Raw genomic sequence first — 24,907 nt, 5'->3', positions numbered from 1 at the left:
GATTGTGAGTCATCTGCTTAGTGGCATAGAACACAATCTCATGCTAATTATTGAGCTACACTTCTTAGACCTATTTAAAACTGATTAAATAAATGTCGATAAACATGTGATGGTTACCATGCAGCTGAAATGATAATGGAGATCTAATAGATGTAGGTAACTGTGTTTGTCTCCTAGGACTGCTGTAATAAAGTGCTTGTCACAAACTTCGGTGGTTTAAAACAACAGACATTTATGCTCTTACAGCTATAGAGGCCAGAAGTTCAAAATCAAGGTGTCGGCAGGGTGATGTTCTCTCTGAAGGCTCTAGGGGGAGGACTCTTCCTTGGCTCCTCCCAGCTTCTGGTGATCGCTGGCTCATGGGTACATCACTCCAGTTTTCCCTTCCACCATCACATGGCATTCTCCCTGAATGTATATGTGCCTGTGCCCAAATTTCTCTCTTCTTATAAAAATACCAGTCATTAGGATAGGGCCCACCCTAATCCAGTATGGAATAGAAGACCTCATCTTCACTTGATTACATCTACAAAGACTCTATTTTCAAATAAGGTCACATTCATAGGTACTGAGGGTTAGGACTAGAACACACCTTTTTGAGAGATGCAATTCGAATCAGTACACTGCCCATGTTTTTAAATATCAGTTGTCAGAAAAGTAAAAATACTAAGTTGTCAGACCGTTAACACCCAGCAGCAAGTTCTTCAGCACCCCACCCACAAAGAGTGGGGTCCTTGTCTCCTGCACTTGAATTATGTGGGCTTGTGACTGCGTTGACCAACACAGCATGGCGATGTTATATGACTCCCAAGGCTAGATCACAAAAGGCCATGCAGTGTCTCCCTTGTTCGCTCTAAGAGCCGTGAGCGTTGTATAAGAAGTTACCCTGAGGCCACCATGTTGTGAGGAAGCCCACTCCACATAGAAAAGCCATGGCAGGTACTCCAGTCAATAATCCCAACTGAGCTTAGAATTCCAATGAACCCAACCCAGGTGCTACCTCTGTGAGTGAAGAAAGAAGCCTCTAGTTGGTTCCACACATTCCAGTCATTCCCAGCCATTTGAGTTTTCCCAGCTGAGACCCCAGACTTCGTGGAGCAGAAGCAAGCCATCCCTGCTGTCTCCTGTCCAAACTCCTCACCCAGAGAATTCATGAGCTATAATAAAATGGTTGCTGTCTCATACCGCTAAGTTTTAGGTCAGCTTTGAATAGTGAAGTCACGTTTTTAAAAAAGCATGAATACGTGTGCATGCCCAGGAAAAGCCTAGAACGTTTGAGCCCAAACTGTTAACAGAGATTATTTGTGGCGGGAGGTGGTGTTACCATTTTCTTTTACACCTTTCTGTATTTTCTGAATTCTTTACAATGAGTTCCTATTACGTAAATAATCAGAAAGAAGAAGAAGGAGAAGGAGGAGGACGAGGAGGAGGAGGAGGAGAAGAAAACAATTCTCATGTAGAAAAAAGGCACCACTGAAATATGGTGGCTGTGTTTCCAGCCACAAGTAAGGAAGAATTCCTGATGACAGTTGAGGCTTCTCTGTCCTGTAACCATAATCAACACACAAGTCATTTTGCAACCAAAGCTCATGTCAGCTAATTCCCTGGGACGCACAGGGATAAGTCTAGTCTCCTCAGAGTTGGTACATATGGAAATAGCAGTGACTGAAAAGGAGAGTCAGGCATTTTCTCGGGCACTGTCCTCCCTCACATGGCCGGGCCCAGAGCTCAGACGACCACTCCCTCCTTTGGGAATAGGGAAAGGCAGTGATTGTGCAGCAGGTCAGAAACAGGAGAAGGTGGAAAGGACAATGAGAGACGTGGGCATGTCCACTGAGGGCCTAGACGATGGAGGCCGGGTGCTATGGTTTTCTTCCCCTGGCACACAACGGAGCTGGGCCTGTGTACTGCTGATGTTATTTCCACCACTGCTAGCAAAGTTTCTGGCATAAAGTGTGTCACTGGAGCACATCCTTTTCCTTCAGAGCCAGCGTATTCAAAGGTTAACAACATACCCTGCCAAGAGCACAGACACAAATCTTGGCATGACAAAGGAGGCCTTGGTCCTCTTGAATGGTCACACTTTGGAAAATCAGGGAAAGCAGGGAGAAGCAAAAGGCCACAACTGAAAAGAACAGTCCTTGTGACTTTCACAAAAAAATAACGTGTTAGAATGGAGCCAAGTGTGAGTTAAGTATTATATGCATGGTTTCTAAGGAAACTTTAAAAGCAAATAGTGCATTAGGGAGGAAAGCACTCATTACAGAGAGGTTCCCAAACCCTGGGACCAACACTCCCTCCAGCAGCAACTTCCCATTTCCACAGAACACTCTACACCAAGATCTCAGGCACAATCGGCATGCAGCAACCTCCATAGAGGTGGACAGGATCCCAAGAGACCGGGCAAAAGGTGGGTGCCAAGGTACTCTGAGCTCTGCTAGGGCAACATGAGATACTTTCTGAGTATCCCCTAGGGTGCCATCACTCTATTTACAGCCAATCGTCCCTTTTGCTAAACTTGTTTCTTTGCACCCATTTGCCCATCAGCAGATACTCTGATGGTTTAGAGTTAACAAGTGACTCTGGTTTCTATAAGGAAAGCAAGGCAAATTTCAGCTCCTTCATTTTGTTTCTCCCATCACATTACCCCAGAGTTTTTGTAAGGACAAAATGAAACATCTTCAGTCCCCAGGCAAGGCAATGTGAGGCTGGGGGAGGCCCCAAACCTTCCTGCTTTAAACATTGTGTGATACTCTCTGCCTGCTTTGAGGCCTCCTCTGATGGGCCTTCACTGTGTATCCAGCTCTGATATGATCCCTCACACTCTGCCCCTCACCAACTTTTCTGGGGCCAGAAAAATCTCAGTCTAACTCATTTCTCAGTAACCTTTGTCCTCACACACAATTCCTGAGCACCACAGCATACTATTCACAAACACACACACACACACACACACACACACACACACACACACACACTCACACACTAAAATCCATGCCTCTGCTTACAGGCCAAGGGACCAAGTCACCTTTGTTCTACAGCCACCAAAATTTGACTGTAATAGCACAAGTTTGACAAATCCAGAGAAAGAGTATGGGGTAGAGCAGAGTGGATTGTCAAGTCCTAGAAGACAATTAGAGAAGCAAAATTTGGCAAACTCCATGCAAGTCCTGACAGGAAAGATGAAACTTAGCCAAAGAACTTCAATGGTTCCTGGACCGAAGGCCCAGTAGTGAAACCTTTCCTGAAGTGGAGACAGGAGAAGCTAATAGACTCAGAATATTTCTAGTCCTATTGGCAATACTAACTGTGGTGGAGATGGCTAGCTGTCCACCAACACAGTTTCTTCCCTTCCCTACAGTAATGAATCCCCCTGGGGGACTTGAAATAACACCTCTCTTTCCAGGCCTCCCTGCAGCTAGGTATGACCATATGCCTAGGTCCTCAATGGAAAATGAGAGGAAATATCTCATTTCCAGCCTAACCTTTAAAACACTGCACACATATTCCTCCACAATTTCCCCTTCCAATAGACCTGGGACCCAACTTCAACTTCCAAGTGAGGACAATAACCCATGACAGAGGTGGAAGGAGTCTTGGATTCCTGAGTGACCACCTGGAACAGAGAAACCTACCCTGGACTACCACATGAAGGAGGAATAAATGTCCATATTCTTTGTGTCACTGTATTTTGAGAGTTCTTTGTTAGGATGAAAAACCAAACTTTTGGAATCAAGCCCCCAATGTTTACTGCATCCAGTCTGCTGCATCCACTTTGTCCATACCAGCCAAGGCAAAAGCAGAAACAATCAAGATGACCTCTACCAACTGCTTTAGGTTCATTATCTCATTTATGCCACACAGAATCTTAGGAGATATTTTTAGTATCCTACCTTTACTGGTGAGAAAATGGAGACTCAGAGAAGTTCAACGACTTGTCCAGTCTACACCACAGTGACTGACAGAGTCGGGGTTTGAACTCAGGCAGTATATTGGATTCTTAAAGTCTGTGCTCTTACCTTCTACTTTTTGAAGATTTGTGTCCTGAAGGAGAATTTGAGAATGCATCAGTCCATTCCAGCCCATATGACTGTGATTTTTTATTGTTCTGATTGAATCTATTGGACCCCTTTGATTCCATTAATCAGTCTGTGTCTGGGTTTCCAGGGGCTCACCAAAACCAGGGTTCTGACTCATAAAGCTAGAGGTTAAGTCATGGATATAGTAAATTCACCTGGGTGAGGAGGGACACATGGTTGAAAGACAGTCTGCCGGGCTTTTCCAGGGCAACATGTATGCTTCTGTATCTCTGGGTATGGCTGAAAGAGAATCAGTGTTTTTTTTGTTTTTTGTTTTCCTGAAATGAGAAGTGTTCATTGTTTAATTTTTATAATAAAAGTATGGCTTATTTGATGAGCACAATTTGAAACAGAACTGAATTGCATAAAGATAAAAGTAGAAATCCACCCTTTACCCTACTCTACCCCCAACTTTCCCACTCCACTGCTGACAAGCTCACGTCTCTACTGTTATCAGTTTGGCATATGACCTTCCAGCCCTCTTATAAACAGATGTACACAGCATGATGTAATTTTCAAAAAGTAGGTTACAGAATAATATCATACACATATTTGTTTATAAACATGAAAATAGCTACTCTGCCTTTCTTTTTAAAAACTGTTTTCTAGTATTCCAATCTTTGTACCATCATTTTACTCATTAAATACTTTGAAATGAGAAAAAATGTTAAAATAAACATTACTTATAAATATCTTTGCTCTAGCAATTCCATTTTTGGCAAGTTAATCCATAGAAATACAGAAGCAAATTTGTAAGTGGGTATGTAAATTTAAATGTGTATTGATATTTAGAAATTGTCCACCTATAATATGCTATCAATTTATATAACCATGAACAATGTATGACTTTGTTTACCTCTTCACATCATCACCAGCATGGTTACTGACAATCTTTTTTAACATTGACAAATCTGACAGGTTAAAAATTTATTATTTTAGTAGATATTTCTTTAATCTTCATTGAAAATGAGCATTCTTTAATCATATTTACTCATCTTTTGTATTTCTTCTTCTGTAGAGCTGTCATATATTTCTTTGCCCAATTTTCTTTTTGAGTTATTTGTCCTTTTCTTTTCTTTCTTTCTTTTTCCTTTTTTATTTTTTTTTTTAAGATTTTATTGGGGAAAGGGAACAGGGCTTTATTAGGGAACAGTGTGTACTTCCAGAACTTTTCTACAGTCAAGTTTTTGTCCTTTCAATCTTAGTTGTGGAGGGTGCAGCTCAGCTCCAGGTGCCATGTTCAATCTTAGTTGCAGGGGTCAGAGCCCACCATCCCTTGCGGGACTCGAGGAACTGAACTGGCAACCTTGTGGTTGAGAACCCACTGGCCCATGTGGGAATCAAACCGGCAGCCTTCGGAGTTAGGAACATGGAGCGCCAACCACCTGAGCCACCAAGCCAGCCCTGTCATTTTCTTATTAAAGTGTAGGAGTCATTCATAGATTTAAAAAATGGTTATTTTTAATAATATTTTGCAAAACCTTTTTCCAAGTGTGTCATATGTTTATGAATTTTTTTATAGTGCTCTTGCACTATAAAATCTACATAAAATTTTAATTTTTAGAAATTCAAGTCTTTCAAACTTTTCTTTGTGAGTTTGTTTATCATTTTGTGCTTAGAAAGGCCTTTATTTCTTTTCCTAAGGTTATAAAAATGTTTCAGCAAAATTTCCTCTTAAATGTTTATGGTTTTATGTTTTTCAAATAAAGCTGATCCATAAAGATTTATAGTTTTATTGTAATAATTATAATTTGTTTTGTTTTCAAGCAGGAAGCAAATTGGTCCCAATTTATTAATAGATAATTATATTTTTTCTGCAATGATCTGAGGGCCTTCTTTTGCATCTACTCTGTTCCCATATAAATTAAAATCCATTTCTAGATTTCATTTTCTGTTCCATGATATGTCTCAGTGTCATACTATTTTAATTATTGTAACTTTATAATATGGCTTAACATTTGGAAGACAAAAATTAAATTCCTTTTGTACTCTTCTTCTCTAGAATAGCACACTTAAATTACTAGATAAAGTTTAGCATCATTTTAATAATTCCCTTCAGAAATTTACTGGACTTTATTAAATGTAGAGATAAAGGGAAAGTTGTATCACTTCTAGTAGTCTACTGTAAAAAAAATAATCTCTCATTTACTCACCCTCTTTAATATTCTCATAAAATTTCACAGTTTATTTTATATGCTAAATGTTTATTCCTATTGTTAATTTTTTGCTACTATTGTAAATAATATTTTTTTCTCTATGTTTTATAACTGGTTATTATTTGAATATAAGAAAGCTGGGTTGAATTTCTTTGATAATAGATTTTTTTTTTTTTCCCATCACAACCATTATCTTCCAGAACACATTTGGGAAATGCTACAGCGTTTCAGAAAGTGATTATTAGGTATGGTGACAGTATAATTCTTCATGAAAGTATGAATTCATAATAGGGAAATCTGCTTTAGTTTGCACTTTGATATATTATACTCTAAGTTTCTCTCAGCTAGAAACAGCTACTCTTTTCTTCTTATAGAACATCGTGTAAACACAACATTAAGATTTAGTGATGGAGTCGCATATGTCTCTTCTGAGATTGAGCTTGTTTCAATATGTCTTTCCACATTGAAACTTTGCATCTACAAAAAGTAGAATCCTAATGCTCTCAGGCTTTAAAGTAAAAGATGAGAAGGTCTCTATGTGGTCCATCATTTACTAAAATAAAATAAACTGTAATTCATTGTGGCTATTTTAGAACATACAGAACTTCCGGATCAGAAATAGTATATTTATTTACCCACACCCATTCTATTTCAAAAACCAATGAGATCAGAAGAATGTACATAGCATGCTACCATTTGTGTAAAAAAATGGGGGGACACAAAAAATGGAGGGACACATCCATATGTGTGCTCATATATTTACAGAATATCTCTGCAATGATATATAAAAAACTGACATCATGGTCGCCTCTGGGGAGACTGGAGGATACAGGTGAGCAGGAGACTTACTTTCCAGTGTGCACTCTTTTACACTCTTTGAATTTTCTATCACATGTAGGTATTGCACTTATTAATAAGCTTCTATGTCAGAAAGATATTGAGAAACAGTAGTATTCCATACTAGCAATGGTGTGGTGAGAATGAGATGGGAATTTTTTTAATTTGCAAATTGAGTACAAATTGGTACAATTATAATTGACATGTCAGAAGCCTTTAAAATTTCCTTTATCGGCATCTCTGATTCTTTCTGCAGGATACACTTTTACAAGCAGAGTTACTGTGTGTGGTAAGCAGAATAATGGTTCCCCAAATGGTCCTCCACGTCCTAATCGCTAGGACCTGTGAATATGTTATGTTACACGGCAGGAGGCAGTCAGGTTGCTCATGGAACTGAGATTGGTAATCAGATGACTTTGAGATGGAGAGATTATCCTGGATTATCTGGATAGACCCAATGTAATCACTAGGGTCCTTATAAATTAAAGAAATGACAGAAGTCAGAGTAATGCAGTGAAAGCAGGAGTCAACCAGCCATTATTGACTTAGAAGATGGAAGAAGCCATGAGCCAAGGAATGTAGGCAGCCTCAGAAACCTGGAAAAATCAAGGAAATCGATCTTCCCCTAGAGCCTCCAGAATGAATGCAGGCATGTCAACACTTTCATTTTAGGCCAGTGAGACTCATTTTGGTCTCCAAAACTGCAAGATAATAAGTTTGTATTGTTTTAAACCTCCAAGTCTATAGTAATCTGTTACAGCAGCAATAGAAAACTAATATACTTTGTCAAAGAAGTATTCATTTATAAGAGTAAAAACCTGGAAAGAATCTAAATGTCTAATAATAAAGGAATAGAAAACAAATGATGCAACATTTATAGGAAGGAGTATTATACAACAAGTAAATACTTGATTTTAAAATTTATTAAATGCTTACGAGACAATATTAAGTTGAAAAGAAAGCAGTTTATAAATCTGTATCTGATTCTAATTATAAAAATGATCTACTCATATAATATGAATGCCATATCTAGTAAGGTCCAGCTACAGAGAAGAGAAATTTCTCAAGCTATTTCAAACAGAAAGGGGGCTATAAATAATTAGATCCATACAAAATCATGGGGAAAACCGTAGGAGCGGACTCTCAAAGGGCCTCTGGAGAGGTCGAACCGGCCTCCCAGGGTTATAGCTACTTCAGTCTGGATCACAGAGGGGGTTGTCAGGTGGAGTCCAAGGTCACACATACAAAAGGCTGTGGAGAAGATATGGACCTTTTCTTACAGTTCCCTTTCTCATCACCACCAAATTCTATTCATATAATATAAAGAATATTTCAATCTAACATCACATTTTTCTGCCTCCATAGTCATAATATTTTTAGAAGACAAACCCAAAACAAACACCAAAGACTCTAGGCTTGTTAAAAACACAGGCTCTGGAGTTAGACGACCTGGATTTAAATCCAGCTCCTTCCTTCTGTTACCTCTCACTCTTGGTGCCCGAGGACCTTTGTCAGTAAAAGCAGTAATATTAGTTAGTGCCTACCCCACAGGGCTCTCTGAGGATTGAATCGGGGAGGCCAAGCACTTAGCAGGGAATTCTGTAAAATGAAACCACTCAATAAATGGTAGCGATTGTTCTTTCCTGTACTTATCAGGTATTACTTATGTATTACTTTTATCATCAGAAAAACAAAAACCTCATTTTACAAAAATCCAAGCTGGATGTTAATTTTCCCAAAATAATCATGGTCTGATGAAAAAAAAATATATAAATTTTAAAAGTTGTTGTCTTGCATCAGTGCTGTTGTATATCTGCTTCCTGTTGATAAGGGGAATAATAAAGACACACAGGTCTATTCAAAAGTTGAGAGTGAAAAGACCCTGAGTATTTTCATTCTCAAGGCCATTAATTTTATACAACAACGTCACCCTCCATCTATTGCATAAAAAGCACCCTATTTCAGCATTTGACAATGAATGAATAGATTTTGGGAGACAAATGGAGAGCAGAGGCAGCTCCAGATTCTTTTGCCAAAATGAGAATATGAGTCTAATGCTTCTTGTCATTGCCTCACGCTGCATACATCTTCAAAGAACCACATGGGGTGATTTAGTTGATAACAACAGCCACCTTAAAATTAATTTTAAAACCTCCAAGCTAGTGTGAGTCAGGTTTTACTCTTTCCAAATCTTTAGCAAGTTTGTGGGTTAGAAATGCATTCACCAAAACATAGACAGGAGGTAAATCATGACTCTTAATTCATTTCAGCAGGGTATGTTCTGTAGCTTGTTCTTTTTGTATGTCAAATAACTTCATGGTCCCAGAGCATCCAAGTACGTGAACTTTAAGGGTCCTAAGTATAAACCCCAATAGGAAGTGATTTTACTTTTATTCCCAAATTCCATTACACAAAACCAAAGGAAGTAAGGCTATCAATTTAGTCAGCATTAGAGATAAGGACCAAGCAGGAAATGACTTTATGTGATATCATCAGGGGCCCATGTCACAGCAGAAATGGGTAGGGCATGTCCTTTGTCCTTTACAGATTTTTCCCAGCCCTCTCTGAATGAAAGAATGGTGTGGGCAGGGGCAAATCTAATTATGTTACCCCAATATGGGTTGTACTGCTCTGTGGGGCCATGATGTAGACATTACTCTAATACTGGAAAAAAAAAAAAGAAAAGAAAAAGAGAAGAGGGAGGAAGGACAGGAGGGAGGGAGAGAAGGAAGAATGGAGAGAGGGAGGAAGTCAAAATCTTATTTAGGAAGATAAACCTTAGCTGGAAAAGCCAGTGAATGTTACTAGGAATTTATATTCTAGTTAAGTAATTGTGTCCTTGTGTCATTTTTAATATAGGCACTTCTATTAGGTGGGTGCAAAAGTAATTGCAGTTTTTGCAATTATTTTTATCCTTTTAAACTGGAATTACTTTTGCACCAACCTAATACTTTAGAGAACATTTGAGGTGGTGCTCACAGAATAAATCACTTTCATTCGCTCATGCACCTTTAATGATCAGGCATGAGGACACAGGAGAATGATAAATTGGGCTCAAATTCCAGTGTGTGTGACTCTTGGCAAGTTACTTAGTCTTTCACCTGCAAAATAGGTCATTGAACCTACCACACAGGGTTGTTGCAAGGATTCAACAGGACGATGCGGAAGTGCCCAGCATAGCTGGACTCAGCAGATGTTCGCAGGAACTTTCTCCATGACTGCTTAGGAGATAACCAATTTTTCTTTTTTTTAGATTTTTTTTTTAATTTTGTAAAATATACATAAAATTTACCATCTCATTCATTTTTTAAGTGTAGTATTAAGTATAATCCCCTTATTGTGCAAAGATCTCCAGAACTGTTTTCATCTTTCAAAACTGAAACTCTATACCCATTAAGTAATTCCCATTTTCCCCTTTCCCCGGCCCCTGGCAACCACCATTCTACTTTCTGTCTCTGAATTTGACCATTCTAAATACCTCATATAAGTGAAATTTGTCTTTCTGTGACTAGCTTACTTCAGATAATCAAGTTTTCAGATTACTTTTTGAGACTTGTCAAATTTTTACACTCACACAAAAGTTTTGGCAGCGGCATGTTCTACTACTAATACTGCATGATTATCCAACTATTTAGGTAAAAACATGAAGTTTTCCAAAATAAAGGTGATTGATTATAATGAGTTAGATCATGTAAGTTGCAATAGATGGATACTATACAAGTAGTCAATTCTCCAATCACTTGCCATGTATTGGCACTTGTGTCTTATCCCACTTATTGCTTTGTAAATTCTTAGAGGTCAGGTAGTGCCTGGCATGCATTAAGAGTATGTACTAAACAGTAACAAACTAATTAATAAATTAATAAATCAATGAATTCAGATCCTATTTTAGGAATTGCTAGCAAGAAAATGTTCATCATAGGGTATTTCCCATTAAAATGTTCAGGACTGGTCAGGATAAGGGAAATACGCACATACAGAGCTGATGGAACACTAAACCTTTAAGAGGGCAATTAAATTTTTTTGTGCATTCTCCCCCATCCCCACCAACCCTGCAAATTCATTTCTAGTTAATTTATACCACCGAGATAATCATACAAATGTTCAAAGATACCTGACTGTGGTAAACTGATTAATAGTCTCCCAAAGATGTCTACATCCTAATCCCCAAAAGATGAGAACCTGTGAATATGTCATATTCATGGCAGGAGGTAACAAAGTTGTAGAGAGAATTGAGGTTTCTGATCAGCGAACCTTAATAGAAGATGCTCCTGGATTACACCAGGTAGACCCAATGTAATCCCAAGGGTTGCTTAAATGTGGATGAGGAAGGCAGAAGGGTCAATGTAGGAGGGATTCAGTGATGGTGTGAGAAACCAACATTGGCTGGCTGTGAAGATGGAAGGGAGCCAGGAGCCAAGGAATGCTGCAGCCTTTAGAAGCTGGAAAAGCAAGAAAAAGGATTCTCCCCTAAGTCTCCAGAGAAGAACGCAGCCCTGCCAACACCATGATGAAAACTATTTTGGATTTCTAACTTCTGGAACTGGGAGGTAATAAATCTGTATTGTTTTAAGCCACGTTTGTGACAATTTGTTACAGAAACAATAGGAAACTAATACGATGACTAAAGATACTCATTGCAGCATCATTTGTGACAAAAAAAAAAATTGTAAGCAACCTAAACGCGCATCAATAAAAGCCTAATAAAATATTGTGTCATTGCCCTGGGTGTTGAAGATTTTAGAGTTTCACCAAAGAGAACGGCTGGAGCTAATCTCTCTTTCTGCTTTTGGCAAGGGCTTGCCAATCAGTTTAAAATAGGAAAGAGGGAAAATACAGCAAAGAAATTCCAGTTCATAAACTATCCTGCTCACAAACGCACAGCAAATATAACACAACACTGAGAATGTAGGACTTTTAAGTCACCCAGTCTGATTTCACTCTTACAATAAACCTATAAAAATGCCAAGCACTATGCTTAACACTGGAAAAGACAGAGGAAAGACGCTGACTAGAGAAGGAGGAGGGGAAGCAGGCAAGAGAATTTTACCAAGTGCAAGAAGTGCCGAGGCCGGGAAGAGCATGGGCAGCTCAGGAGCACAGGGGCATCTAACCACACCAGGGGGGAGGGCAGGACAGGGCAGCTGCCAGGAGGAGGAAGTGCCTGAACCCAGTCCCAAAGGAGGAGTGGGATTCAACCAGACAAAGAAGACGTGGAAGGCTGTGCCGGGGGAGGAAACAGCATACACAGCGTTAGTTGGCATGATGTCCAATATGGGTGTGTGGGTGGGGTGCCATATGAGAAGACACGACACAAGGACTTCCACATAATTAGCCTTTTCACGTTCTCCGAACCTCAGTTTCCCCGCCTTTATAATAGAATCATAAAACCTTCCTTGCAGGAGAGGAGTAAGAGATCTGCTCAGAGCCTCGGGGCCAGGAAAGGAAGACCCATCTCCTGGGGTCCCTGCCCTGTACTCCTCCTCCAGGCCATGGCTGCTCCCAGAGAAGACCCTCGGCCGCAAGCAGGCTGGAGCCACTTCTGGTTCTTCAAAGCCCCAATGCACTAAAGCATGAAAAATATTTTGTGGTTTATTTCATGTATATTTAACAGATCATTGCTTTTAACACATACAAAATACAATGAAATAAAATTGTGCTATTCAACATGATTACAGACTGAAACGATACTAATTCATAGTTCATTACAGGCCATGTGTTCTGATAAGGGAACAGAGATTCAATTTACATAATGAACGTTTTCTTCTTTCAATCCCTTCACTGCTTCTGACTTTCTATTAGACCTCATTTAGAGGGGACCTTTGAGAGCCTTCGTGAATGAGAAGCCTGGACGGCCTGCCAGTACTAGGCCCTGTTTATACTGACTTGAAGAAAGAAAGCAAACTTGTGCTTCAGAATCATCTGGGGAGTTTTTCAAACATACTGAAGCCTGGGCTTCACTTTCTAGATTCTGATTCAATTGGTCTAGAGCAGGGTCCAGGCATCTTCATATTTTTTAAAAGTTCCCCCAGGTGATGCCAATGGAAAGCCAGGGTGGAAAAATACCATACCTGAAGGCAGGAGAGACTGAGAAAGAAATCCTTTCAAGTTTTATCAACTCATTTACAGATATTTGTGAAAAGACAAGCAATGGTGAAAAGAAAAGAAAAGAAAAGAAAAGAAAAGAAAAGAAAAGAAAAGAAAAGAAGAAAAGAAAAAAGAAAAGAAGTGATCAAATGGGAGAAAAAGGAAGGTTTAATAAGAAGGCGCCCCTCGATAGACAATGGTACAGCAGAGGCACCTGGCCAGCAGGCCGAGCACAGAGTACAATGGAGGTTCGACCATGAAGAGCAGCGGATCAAATGTTTGCATATCAGGGAGTGGGAAGGAGTCCAAAGGAATTGTGAGCAGTCTGTTCCAGTTTGCCAGTTCAGTTTGCCAATACCACGTGGCAGCATTCCAACCGGCAGTTATGAGGTTCCCAGGGTGGATGGAGAGGCAACTGCTGATCCTCAACCCCTAGCTGGAAATACCAGCGCTGGTCAGAAGTAGCCACTACAGGGACCAGGCAGATATAACCGCACTGAGAGAGAGACAAGATTCTCAGGCCATAACCAGGATGACCAATCTATTGCTGAAATATGGATGTGTGCAACCAGAACCTTGGAAGTCAATTTTGTGTGTCTACCCTCTAGTCAGGCTATTATACCTGGAGACAGTGATGAGGTGGCCCCTCGCATTATCTGAGAGCTGAGTTACAAAATACATAATAGATCAGAAGAGTCACACTAAGAATGAATGGCCCTTGAAGCAAAGCAAAACTATAAAGTAAGAAGTTATCAATCCAAAGGGGTGGTCATCAGCTGTGGAGGACACAGAAAATGCAGGACGGCACTGTTCCTGTGCTTGCTAGCTCCATACTGGGCGCAGGGTGCCTTGGGCAAGGGACTCGCCCCCACTGTCTTCAGCCCCTACTGCCTCCATCTTTGTGTGGCCCCCATTGTGTCTGGATTATCACAGAGCCTCCTAACTCATCTCCCTGCTTCTGCCTTTTCTGTCCCTATACAGCAGCCTAAGTGATCCTGTCACCACATGAGGCAGATCATGCTCTTTTCTGTTCAAACCCCACAGAGACTCCCGGTGTCACTCAGAGTAAAAGCCAAAGTCCTCACAACAACCTACATACGACCTTCTACGACCTGGATTCCCCCATCTCCAGTCTTTATCTCCTCTCCTCAGCTCTGCACCTCCACTACCCTGACCCCCAACCCCCACTCCCATCCTACACTCCCTCCCTGCTGAGCTTCAAACACGCCAGGTGGGGTCCTGCCTCAGGGCCTTTGCACTTGCTGCTGATGCTCTGGAATGTTTTCCCCCTGGGCATCCACATGGCTCACTCAAGTCCTTCAGGGCTTTCCTTCAGGTTGGGAGGCCTGTCCTGACTACTTTATTTCAAATAAATTCTCCCACCCCTCACAACTCATACTTCCTGCCCCATGCCCACTTTTTCCCCACACCACTATCACCATTGAAATATCAAATATTTCACTAATACATTTGATTATTTCATCTCCCCCCAACTACAATGTAAATTCATGAGGGCAGGGTTTTGGGCTGGTTTTGTTCACTGCTGTACTCCTTGTGCCTAGAATAATGCCTGGAAAATAGACATTCAATAAATATTTGTTGGACAAAGGAACACATTAATCCAAGTACCCAGGATATCTTACGGTGCCGATGGCTTCATCAAGCTCTGGAAACTGAATGACTCAATGTGTGTTGATGTTGGAGTAACTACGTTTTTCACAACCACTTTTGGATGATGATTTGGTTTCCCACGGGGTAAAGCAGGAGAGAATACGCTGGTCAGAAAATACGTAGTCTGCTCCCATTCAAAGTTTTTGTGTGGAAGGAATAAAAGCACTAGCATGGCAGTTTATTACTTTTTCAACTTCTACAGGGCTTCAGTCTCCAGGCAGCTTTGATGGCGTGAGCTCTCAGCCTTCACCTGTGAGACCCCTTGGCCGCCCGCTCAGACGTCAGTGTCCCTTGTGATTCCTGGAGCTCAGCTCGCACCTTTCTTCCAAACGCTGCCTACGTTTATATTTAGGGTGAACAAACAGCAGCAACCGGGCATATATAGATTTCTGTTCACAAATGGCTGGGTGGGGCATGATGTGCGGTCATGTGTCACGTAGCTGAGGCATGGATTTGGGTCCAGCAGGCTGGGGCACAGACGCAGGTCCGCAGCCGAACAAAGTGGCACTGTGGCTAGGGCGCCGGCCGGCTCTCTCCATCTGTGGCTGACTCCGCCGTGCTCCTGGAACTGGAACAGAGGTCCTTCTTTGTGGAAAACTGCCCTCATGAGAAGGCCAACTGCTGTGCTGGTGGTGCAAACACAGAGGGCTAGCTTTTTGACATTTCATTTCTTTCATAAAATGCAATTTAGTGTTATTCGCAAACCTGGTGAGTCAAAGAGGTCTTCTGTTCTCCAAACCACAGTTCTCCTGTATGTACTGCCTATGGCTGTCATGTGGGATCCCAGGAGGTGTAAGACAGGGACAGTTCCGCTCTTCAAGGGGACAGCCACACTACCTCCTCACTGGCTAAAGCGCAGTGTATCAAGTAAAGTGACTAATACAAGCTGTAGAATCTGACCCTGGAGTCTGGTGACCTGGATTCAAATCCCACATCTGCCTCTTTCTGGCTGCATGACTATTACAGAATGTCTATAACCGTTTCCTTGTTTGTAAAATAGTTTTGTAATGTATATAATGGCAGGTAATGTATGTAACGGCAGGTAATAGTGCTATACCTAGGGCATAAATAAATGCTCGATATATAAGTTGTAGGAAAAAGAAATAGATCTCAGCCCAGGATCTATGGGTACTTAGCGTCTACGTGCCATCACAAACGTGATAGAAGTGCAGAGAGGAATGAGACACTGGCATGAGAGCATTGTTGGAAGCCTTCCCAGGACAGGGAGGAAGACGAGGGTTTTTTTATTTAGAAGATAATACCACAGGAAATAACAGACTGTGGTTTGGTTATACGAGGTCAGACAAGTTTGTGAACTTGATGCATCGGTGTTGCTAACCTTTTTTGCTATCAGAGGGATTATTCATTATGAATTTGTACCAACTGGACAAATAGTTAACCAAGTTTACTATTTGGAAGTGCTGAAAAGGCTGCATGATAAAGTTAATCGACCTAAACTATTCGTCAACAATTTATGGCTCTTGCATCACAACAATGTACCAGTTCACACGGCACTGTCGGTGAGGGAGTTTTTAGCCAGTAAACAAATAACTGTATTGGAACACCCTCCTACTCACCTGATCTGGCCCCCAATGACTTCCTTCTTTACCCGAAGATAAAGGATATATTGAAAGGAAGACATTTTGATGACATTCAGGACATCAAGGGTAATATGACAACAGCTCTGATGGCCATTCCAGAAAAAGTGTTTCAAATTGCTTTGAAGGGTGGACTAGGTGCCGGCGACGGTGCACAGCTTCCCAAGGGGAGTACTTTGAAGGTGACTGTAGTGATACTCAGCAATGAGGTATGTAGCACTTTTTCTAGGATGAGTTCATGAACTTGTCAGACCTTGTATGTCTCTTTCCAGTATATTTTACATATTCTTGTTAACAGTACATTTCCTAATGCTGTTTGAATTTCAACAAGAAATAACACAATGAGGATTAATTTGGTCATTATGAGTCTGTTACCCTTATAAGATTGTTCCTTCTATGTTTGCACAATTTGCTTCCAGATCTCAGGTTTTCACAGAGCTGTATGTAATTCCACCCTCCTTTTCAAATCCTGAGTTTTGTTTTGTTTTGTTTTTGCTAATCTCCCTGTCAATTTTTAAATTTAAAATTTTCTTAAAATAGAAAATACATTCAGTCACTCAAATTCAAAAGATATAAAAAGGTACACAATGGAAACAACCTAAATGTCCTTCAATGGATGACTGGATAAAGAAGATACGGTACATATATACAATGGAATACTACTCGGCCATAAGAAAGGATGAAACGCTGCCATTAGCAACAACATGGATGAACCTTGAGAATATCATGCTAAGTGAAGTAAGTCAGACAGGAAAAGAACCGTATGATTTCATTCGTATGTGGGATATAAAACAGAAAGGAACAAATGAACAAAACAACAAACAAACAAACAAACAAACTCACAGACACAGACAACAGAAGGGTGCTTACCAGGAGAGAAGGGGGGTGGGAGGATGAAGAGGGTAAAGGGGGTCAAATACATGGTGATGGAGAGAGACTAGACTCTGGGTGGTGAGCACACAATGCAATATACAGACAATGTATTATATAAGTTTCAAGTGAAACATATGTTATTAACCAATGTCACTCCAATAAATTTAATTTTTTAAAAAGTGTATACAATAAAAATCTTCCTCCTACGCATCCCTAAGCCACCCAGTTCCCAGACCCCAAAGCAATGTTACCTTGTTACCAAATGTTTGCATCTACTTCCAGAAAACAATCTGTGCACATGTAAACAAACATTTATTTTCTAATCTTTTACTTGAAGGATAACATACAAAATACTGTCCTGCCTTTTATTGTTTTCATGTAATTTTTCTTGGGAAATTTCCATTATTTGTATATAAGGAGCTTCTTGTCCTTTTTTAAAAATGACTGACATGTATAGTTTTTAGTCCTTCAGATAACTGCAATTTATCATGAAATTACCTGTCAGCATAGCTAAAAGGTCAAAATTTCTTTCCATGGATTCTAGAATAGGAGCCATCAAAAAGCACCATGTGTCAAGGAAGCCCCTTTCTCTCCAGGTTCCAGGTTTTGCTTTTCCTGTAGATATTCTGGTTCAGATAAAGAAGACAGGCCCCTGGGCTTCCTGGTCTCACAGGGTTGCAGCCTTGTACTGAATATGGAGCTGGCACCTCACTACTCCAGTTGGCTCACAAAGGAGTTCGCAAACTGGGGCCAGGTGATAAAAAAGTGATCAAAACTACAGCTGCCGAACAGCAAGAGATACAGTGAAATACTGTTGGTTTTAAGCTGGACCTAATTTGCTGAATCCTAAAATTGTACTCCAAATTTTTTTAAAGATTTTTCTCCCAAGAGAAACATTTTGAATGTATAACTTGGTATTTTCTAACTGTTAGGTTAAACAGAAGCAGAACCACCAAAATGTTTAACCAAATTTGCTGTACACCAATGTTTTATTTGATTCAGGGCATGGTTGCTCCAAAAGCGACGGAGAGGCATTGAATTCAACTTCATCGAGCGAACACACTGACAGTTTCATTTAGAAACGTCTGTGTGGCACGAGGTCAGGGCTGAGATCCCAAGCACTGAGGGCCGCTCCTCTGTGGCCTAGGCCTCGGAACGCATTTTCAAGGTGTGAAAGCAGAAGACATCAATAAAATCATTCATTGGTGAACAAAAGCAGAATTCTGAGCCGTCTGCCTCAGATATTTCTGGTAAGATCTATAGGACAACTTCCTAAACATACTGGTATTTAGTTCTTCAAGACTAAGTGGGGAGCCTTATTGAAAATGGGTTTTATCGCTGGAGAGCTGAGCCCCTCACCACCCCAGCAGGGGGAATGAGTGAGTTTGACAAGCATGGAGAATTAGGCTCTAGGCAGAATGTGCAAGGATGCTGTGTTATGATTTAGGAGCAGGAACCTGCAGAGGGGGCTTGCATCTGAGGGCAGCGCTGGCCAAGGCAGGTGGAAGGTGACAGAACCACGGTAGAAAGCAGGAAATTCTGCCTGACTGGGACCCAAGACTGGATTCCTTAATTTTCCAGCACAGCTGATATGAAGTTCTTACTATTTAAATCCTTCATCTCATCCCTTCTCACATAATCACAGAGCATCTTTATTGTTCTTACTCTTGTCACGCTTTGGGCTCAGAGCTTTCTATTTGTCATCCAATTTTCACAATATTTCTGTGAAGGAGATACTATATCCCATTACAGATAGAAAACTGACTCAGAGAGACTGACTAGCTCAGGGCCACACCACGTCTGGGAATATTGCTATCATTTATTAAGTACCTACTTCTGGAATATTTGTCCTTCCCACATTTGTTATTTAGAGAGAATACTGCAAAATGGTTAAGGACTTTACATACTGGTTAATATAATGCTCTCAATCATTCAATAAAATCTAAGTAGGCCTACCATACAATTGAGGAAACTGAGGCTCAGAGATGGGTTGGTGAGTAGCCAGGGGTCATTAAGAGAGCGCAGAAACTAGGATACAACCCCTGGCTCCAGTGATTTGCCTTTCTCACTGATCTGCTTAGTCAGCTTCCCCACTGTGCTTGCAGAGAAGACCAACAACTCAGCAGTTATTAAGTCCTGCACCCAATTTCCTAGAGTGACTGAAAATTTAAACCGCTAGAAAAATATGGTCTGATGCATCTGGCCACCTCAAACTTAGAAAACATTTCCAGATAAGCTGACAGGACCCACAGCCACAGAATACCTCCTATGTTGTGTGTTTCTAAGCCCCTTTGAAGGTGGCTTCATAAGGACAACTTGCCTTGCCCTTGGCCGACTTCTGGTACAAGTTACTGAAGTTACTAACATAAACAGATACTTAGTGGGACTACCTGAATGGGTGATGATTTTAAATTAATCAAATTAGCTATAGAGTTTCGTGAACAATTTATATGGCAACTACAGATGGAAGCTTAAGACACGAAATACACTCTTCCATTGTTATGTATAAGTCTTTCACATTAAATAAATGGAGAAAAATAATTATAGTATTTCACTGAAGCTGAGAAATAAAGCAACCTTTGTTTATTTTAAAAAGATAAACATGGCTGATCTGCACTAAGCATAACATTTTGAAGGAAATAAAACAATATTCAACATTTTTAGTCTATAAATAAATAATACCCTGTTTTACTTATTCTGTTAGCCAAAGATAAGATTGGAAATGAGAAAATTGGATAATGCTCATGGATTTAAAGGTATCCGACATGGTATGCGATTCTGAGGCAATAAAGACATAAACAGAAAAAATGGCTGTAACAATGAACTTAGTAAGAATGACATTTAAAGGTTTATACATAAACTGTACACGCTTGACTTGAGAGACTAAAACATTGTTCAAGTCCTGAATTAGGAGAACAGCAGCAAAATCTAAGACAATTGCAAACCGGCATTTAGGAATCTGCTGTATTGTTATGAATAAAAGTCAAACAACTCTCAGCGAGGCCCATGAAAACCCCTCCTACTCTGCTCAAGCCAGTGTGCTCTGGCTTTGTATTTCACTTTCAAATGTGTTCCCTTATTCTGGGTTTAAACAGTACCTTCACATACAACAGCCTAGAAGAGTTGAACTGTCTCTTCTAATGGAAGAGACATGACTGTAGAACCAGTCTCACTGTATTATCAACAACTCCATCTGTAATTAAAATAGCAAAACTAGGCTCAAGTGGACGCCCTCATGTTATAAATACATCATATAAGAGAATTATAAATAATAGAAATAAAGACAAATAATGGCATGAAGGGCATGATAGTTTATTTTAAAAAATTGTACCACACTGATCATAATGACCAGCATACACATTATGATGGCTTTTCTCTTGGGTTTGAACATTGCAGTATTTTTGCATACTGAAATGTTTCAATAGGACCAAGAACGTTAGAGAAATAAAGACCTTAGATGAAAATGAACACGACTAATTCTGGTGTCCTACCCCACAGAATTAATTTAAAACCCCTTATGAATCAGTGGCATTACAAAGTTATATAGTTATAAAGAACAAAAGTTCTTTTTTAAGTCGGCAGCATGAACTTACACTTCATTGTACTTTAATCTTTAGTTTTTATAATTTAAGCTATGTCCACCCTGGCTAAAGCACAATCATACAAGACACCTCAGATAATTTCCATGCTACCATTGCACAAGTTTAGTTATTTTACTTAAAAAAAAAATCAAACCACCATCAAAATAAAGAGGCAAATAAAACTGATTTGGAAAGCATAGTGCTTATTTGTCCAATACAGATTCAAACTTAAATGCTAGACTTAAACCTCCAAACTTATGCAATAAAATTAACATTTATGTATAGATGGGTTTTGTTTATCAAACTGTATTTTGCAATTGTTAAGAGAAAGCTCCTTTTTAGAGAATATATCTGGTTACAGTTCCACATATCTGCAGTAGAGACAAAGCCACATGATGTTAAATCTGGCTCTAAGTTATCTAAGGTATAAAATTTTCATCAAAATTATACTCTGATCTTAAAAATTCAACCCATATGAGATTACTTTTTACTGTGCTGTTAAGTAATTTCAATAATCACCCTTTTCTTTAATCAATGTGACTCACCAATATTTCAAACTGACCTCTTTACTTTCATGTCAATACCCAGGGATTTCTGAGGCAGCATAAGTTTGACTTCATAAAACAGTAGCTACTTTAACCTTTCAGTGACAATTTTTATATCTGTAAACGCAAGAATCACATTATTTAGCTCAGCAACTATGAATAACATTGAGATGTTGGCATTTCAAGCCAGAATCTCTTTGTGCTTTTTAAATGAAGCTGCTTTTGAATCTTTTTGGTATTTATCAGCCATTTGTATTTCCCTTATGATAATAAAAGAATATAGTTAAGATAAATGGCCTGGGGGATTATCAATACTTAAAAAAAAGAAAACAAAAAAAAAACAATTTCAGCATTTGGAATAGTAGAAATTATTTCTGGTCCCTCCTAGATCAACACTACTTCTCATCACGTATAACACTGAATTTTACAGACATCCCTGAAAAGTGTTTGATTAAGTAAACGAGTGAATCACAGTGGAGTCTCAATCAGGTAACAGTGTAGATCCATTAAAAACAAAAATCACACTGAATAGTAAAAGAAAATCTTCAAGCTAAAAAAAAACAAAAACAAAAGAAAACCCTCCTAAGAAGTAAAACCGAGTGTGTGTCCTCACTGATTCTGTGCTTGTATCCCCAACTGATTAGACTCCTCTTTCTCCGTGTTATTATAAGACTTGTTTGTTTAAATCTCCACACCAAGTTTCCAGGACACTTGAGTGAAGAGCTATGCTGCTGTAGCATCTACGGGAATAGAGTGGCACCACTGCCTTCCCTAACAGACTTCATATCCCACGATGGGAATCAAATCTCCCTCCGCTGCACTCACCAGCAGGTACCAGGAGACAACATTTGCTGTGCAAACTGATGACAGCTGATACTCCCACCTGCCCCCAATGCCAATATGAAGTTACCAGCAATTTGTCATTATATGTACTGGCCTTTCACTCTTTCAATCAGCAAAGTTATGGAACTTAAAAAAAAGCAGGGGTGGGGGGAGGATAGGGGTGTGGGTGTGGGGGTTAAGTAGAGAAATGAAAACCAAGAGTCTAAAGGCACAAAGTCGCATAGCTGCTCTAGTTGGAGTTTGTAAACAGAGAACAGGTTGAATTTAGGTAATCCCAATCTATGAGAGTAAAAAGGCATCCACAGCAGGCTTTTATCCAGCCAGCTTCTTTGAGACCCTTCATGGGTTTTGAGGTCTACAAAGTATGCACTAAAATACCCATACTTCAAAAAGCAATAAGGCAAATAGTATAATCATTATTTGAAAAGTTACAATGGTAGTGTAGGCATACATAGTATAATTTAGTTACAATGTGTGGTACTGTTTCTATTATATAACCATATTAACTGTTTCTTTCCTACATAATTACATATTCAGCCAAGTCTCAGTTAACACAAAACCATCCTTGTACCACCACTGATAGTTGGCAATAGCTCTTTGATAGCAGTTTTTATTCTGCTGTAGAAATTATCCTTGAACTGAAAGAACTCCACAATCCAATGTCCAGTCATTAAACACTGTCATATTTGTGAAGAGCTTCTTCCAACTTCTGCGTCACTTTTTGGAAAAATATTATTTGTTGTTGTAAGAAATGCTGCATCTGTGATCTAAAGTCTCTCACTCGAATTTGATGGAAGTGGTGAATTTCAGCCAAGGTGGCAAAAGAAATAGTGTTACAGCGATCTTGAATGCCATCAGCCTTTTGGACTTCCATCTTCCCTTCTTCCACGTGTCGCCTACTCTCCTTTACTTTGGTAAGAGCTCCTGTAGTTAAAAAAAAATTAATTAAAAAATGCATACATATATTGCAATGCCACAGTTACATAGTAAACAGAATCATGGGCACTATAAATACTTGCCTGAGCTATTTTAAAGTCCTTTGGAATTTCAAGGGATTTTTTCTTTTTTTGAAGTAATCTGGTAAAGTTTCTGAAAACACCTTCACCGCTGCAATTTCACTTATTAAAACTAGCATTTGCCATTGACCAATTAACTACAGTTTGTTTTATCTCTTCCAGTAGAGATACTATACATAAAATGATCTGCATGGAATTGTCCCTTAAAAAGACAATCCAAGAAAACATGCAGTTTTCACGTTTTTAAGAGGAAAGGTGTGACACCATTACATACACATACATTAAGAGTTACCCATAAATACAATACCCCGCAGAGGATGCAAACCCACTTCAGAAAGTCTCACCAAAGAATTATTGTAAGACTGCAGATAGAGATTCTGAAACAAGGTAGCACCAACTCAGGTTGTGTTTTAGAAATCATGACATGCCATGAAGAGGGCAACGTTAGCAAACTACAGTTGGAGGCTGACTTTACTGGGGCTTACAATCCCGCGTACCATTGGCAAGAAAAGGGTAAATAATGCATGCATGCCTGGTTACGCCTGGTTCTGACTCCATTTTCCATCAGGAGACCCACACCTGGAACGTAAGGGCCCTGTAAGTAAGAAGTTGTCATCTTTTGTTTAGGGGCTGTAAGGATTAGTGAGTTTTGAGTCTGCCCTAAGGATGACCTGGCAGTGAAGCCTGCGGTGCCAATAGCATCTTGTCAAGAATGTCACCAAAGGTGTCTTCAAGGGGAAGGGAAAGGGATGGTCACCTTGGCAGGTGCCACATGAGGGCAGACCCTCCCCCAGGAGCACAATCACATGAGGACGCAGAGGCTGAGGATGTTTACGGGCAGGAAATAAAGGATATCCATGGGTGCTTGGAAACGCGTGATGACAAAGCTCAAATTACTTGAACACAGCCAGCTGAGGAATTCAGATTTCCTAACTCCATCTAGCTCTCATTCTACTAAACCACAGTGAGAGAAGACAGAGAGACGTTTAGGACACCTGGCTCGGTAGTCTGAGAATACGATACTAAGGGGAAAAAAGGGTAGCCTGTTTAGGAGGAAGTGGGGAAGCTGAGAACGTTTCACAAATGTTCAGTTTTAGCCAATGGTGAAATATACAACGGGAAAAGCTCTGTTTCTAAATTTCTTTAAATCTCCTATATAATAACATAGAGTAACTATATTATTAATAGAAGCCCTCAGAGGTTAAACAGTGTGCTTTAAAAAAAATTGTTTTGGCATAGCTCAAAGACCTGAGAAATTAAAATCCAACAACAAATGTTATACATATATATATGTATGTGAGTATATTTTCATTTATTTTTTTCTAAATGAGATCTTTAAATGAAAAATAGCACAGCCCTGGAGCAGAGAGAACACCCCACTTCCACTTCACCCCGCCCCAGAGAAGTGGCGTCTGCTCCAGAGAGATAAGTAATTCGTTATTCACATTAACAAGCCTTCAAGAAAACCCTTGACTGATCGACTAAGAAGCCTGTCACTGAAAGTTTGGCACATGTAACATTTCTACTATAGTTGACAAGACTAGTGAAGCAACAAAGTCTGCCTCCTTGTAGTTTATATTAAAAAGAGAAAAGGCTCTCGCCTCAAAAAAAGTGGAAAACA

At 39.8% G+C, this 24,907-nt stretch overlaps 1 protein-coding gene across 2 annotated transcripts in view; it reads right to left on the bottom strand.

The window, feature by feature from the left end:
- Nucleotides 1-24,907, bottom strand: part of SNX18 (sorting nexin 18) — a 69,922-nt gene that overhangs the window by 23,463 nt on the left and 21,552 nt on the right. The window contains exon 2 of one of the 2 annotated variants that reach the window (XM_019756147.3): nt 20,598-23,194. The exons of the other annotated variant lie outside the window; for it this stretch is intronic. Within the exon in view, the coding sequence (XP_019611706.2) occupies nt 22,941-23,194 (254 nt within the window). The 3' untranslated portion in view covers nt 20,598-22,940. Of the gene's footprint in view, nt 1-20,597; nt 23,195-24,907 lie in introns of those variants that run through there. 2 annotated transcript variants of the gene reach the window in all.

Source organism: Rhinolophus sinicus, chromosome 3 (genome assembly GCF_057876585.1).
Source record: "Rhinolophus sinicus isolate RSI-liver-muscle chromosome 3, RSI-T2T, whole genome shotgun sequence".
In the NCBI taxonomy this organism is placed as follows: Eukaryota; Metazoa; Chordata; class Mammalia; order Chiroptera; family Rhinolophidae; genus Rhinolophus; species Rhinolophus sinicus.
This window is presented reverse-complemented; position numbering and strand designations above follow the sequence as displayed.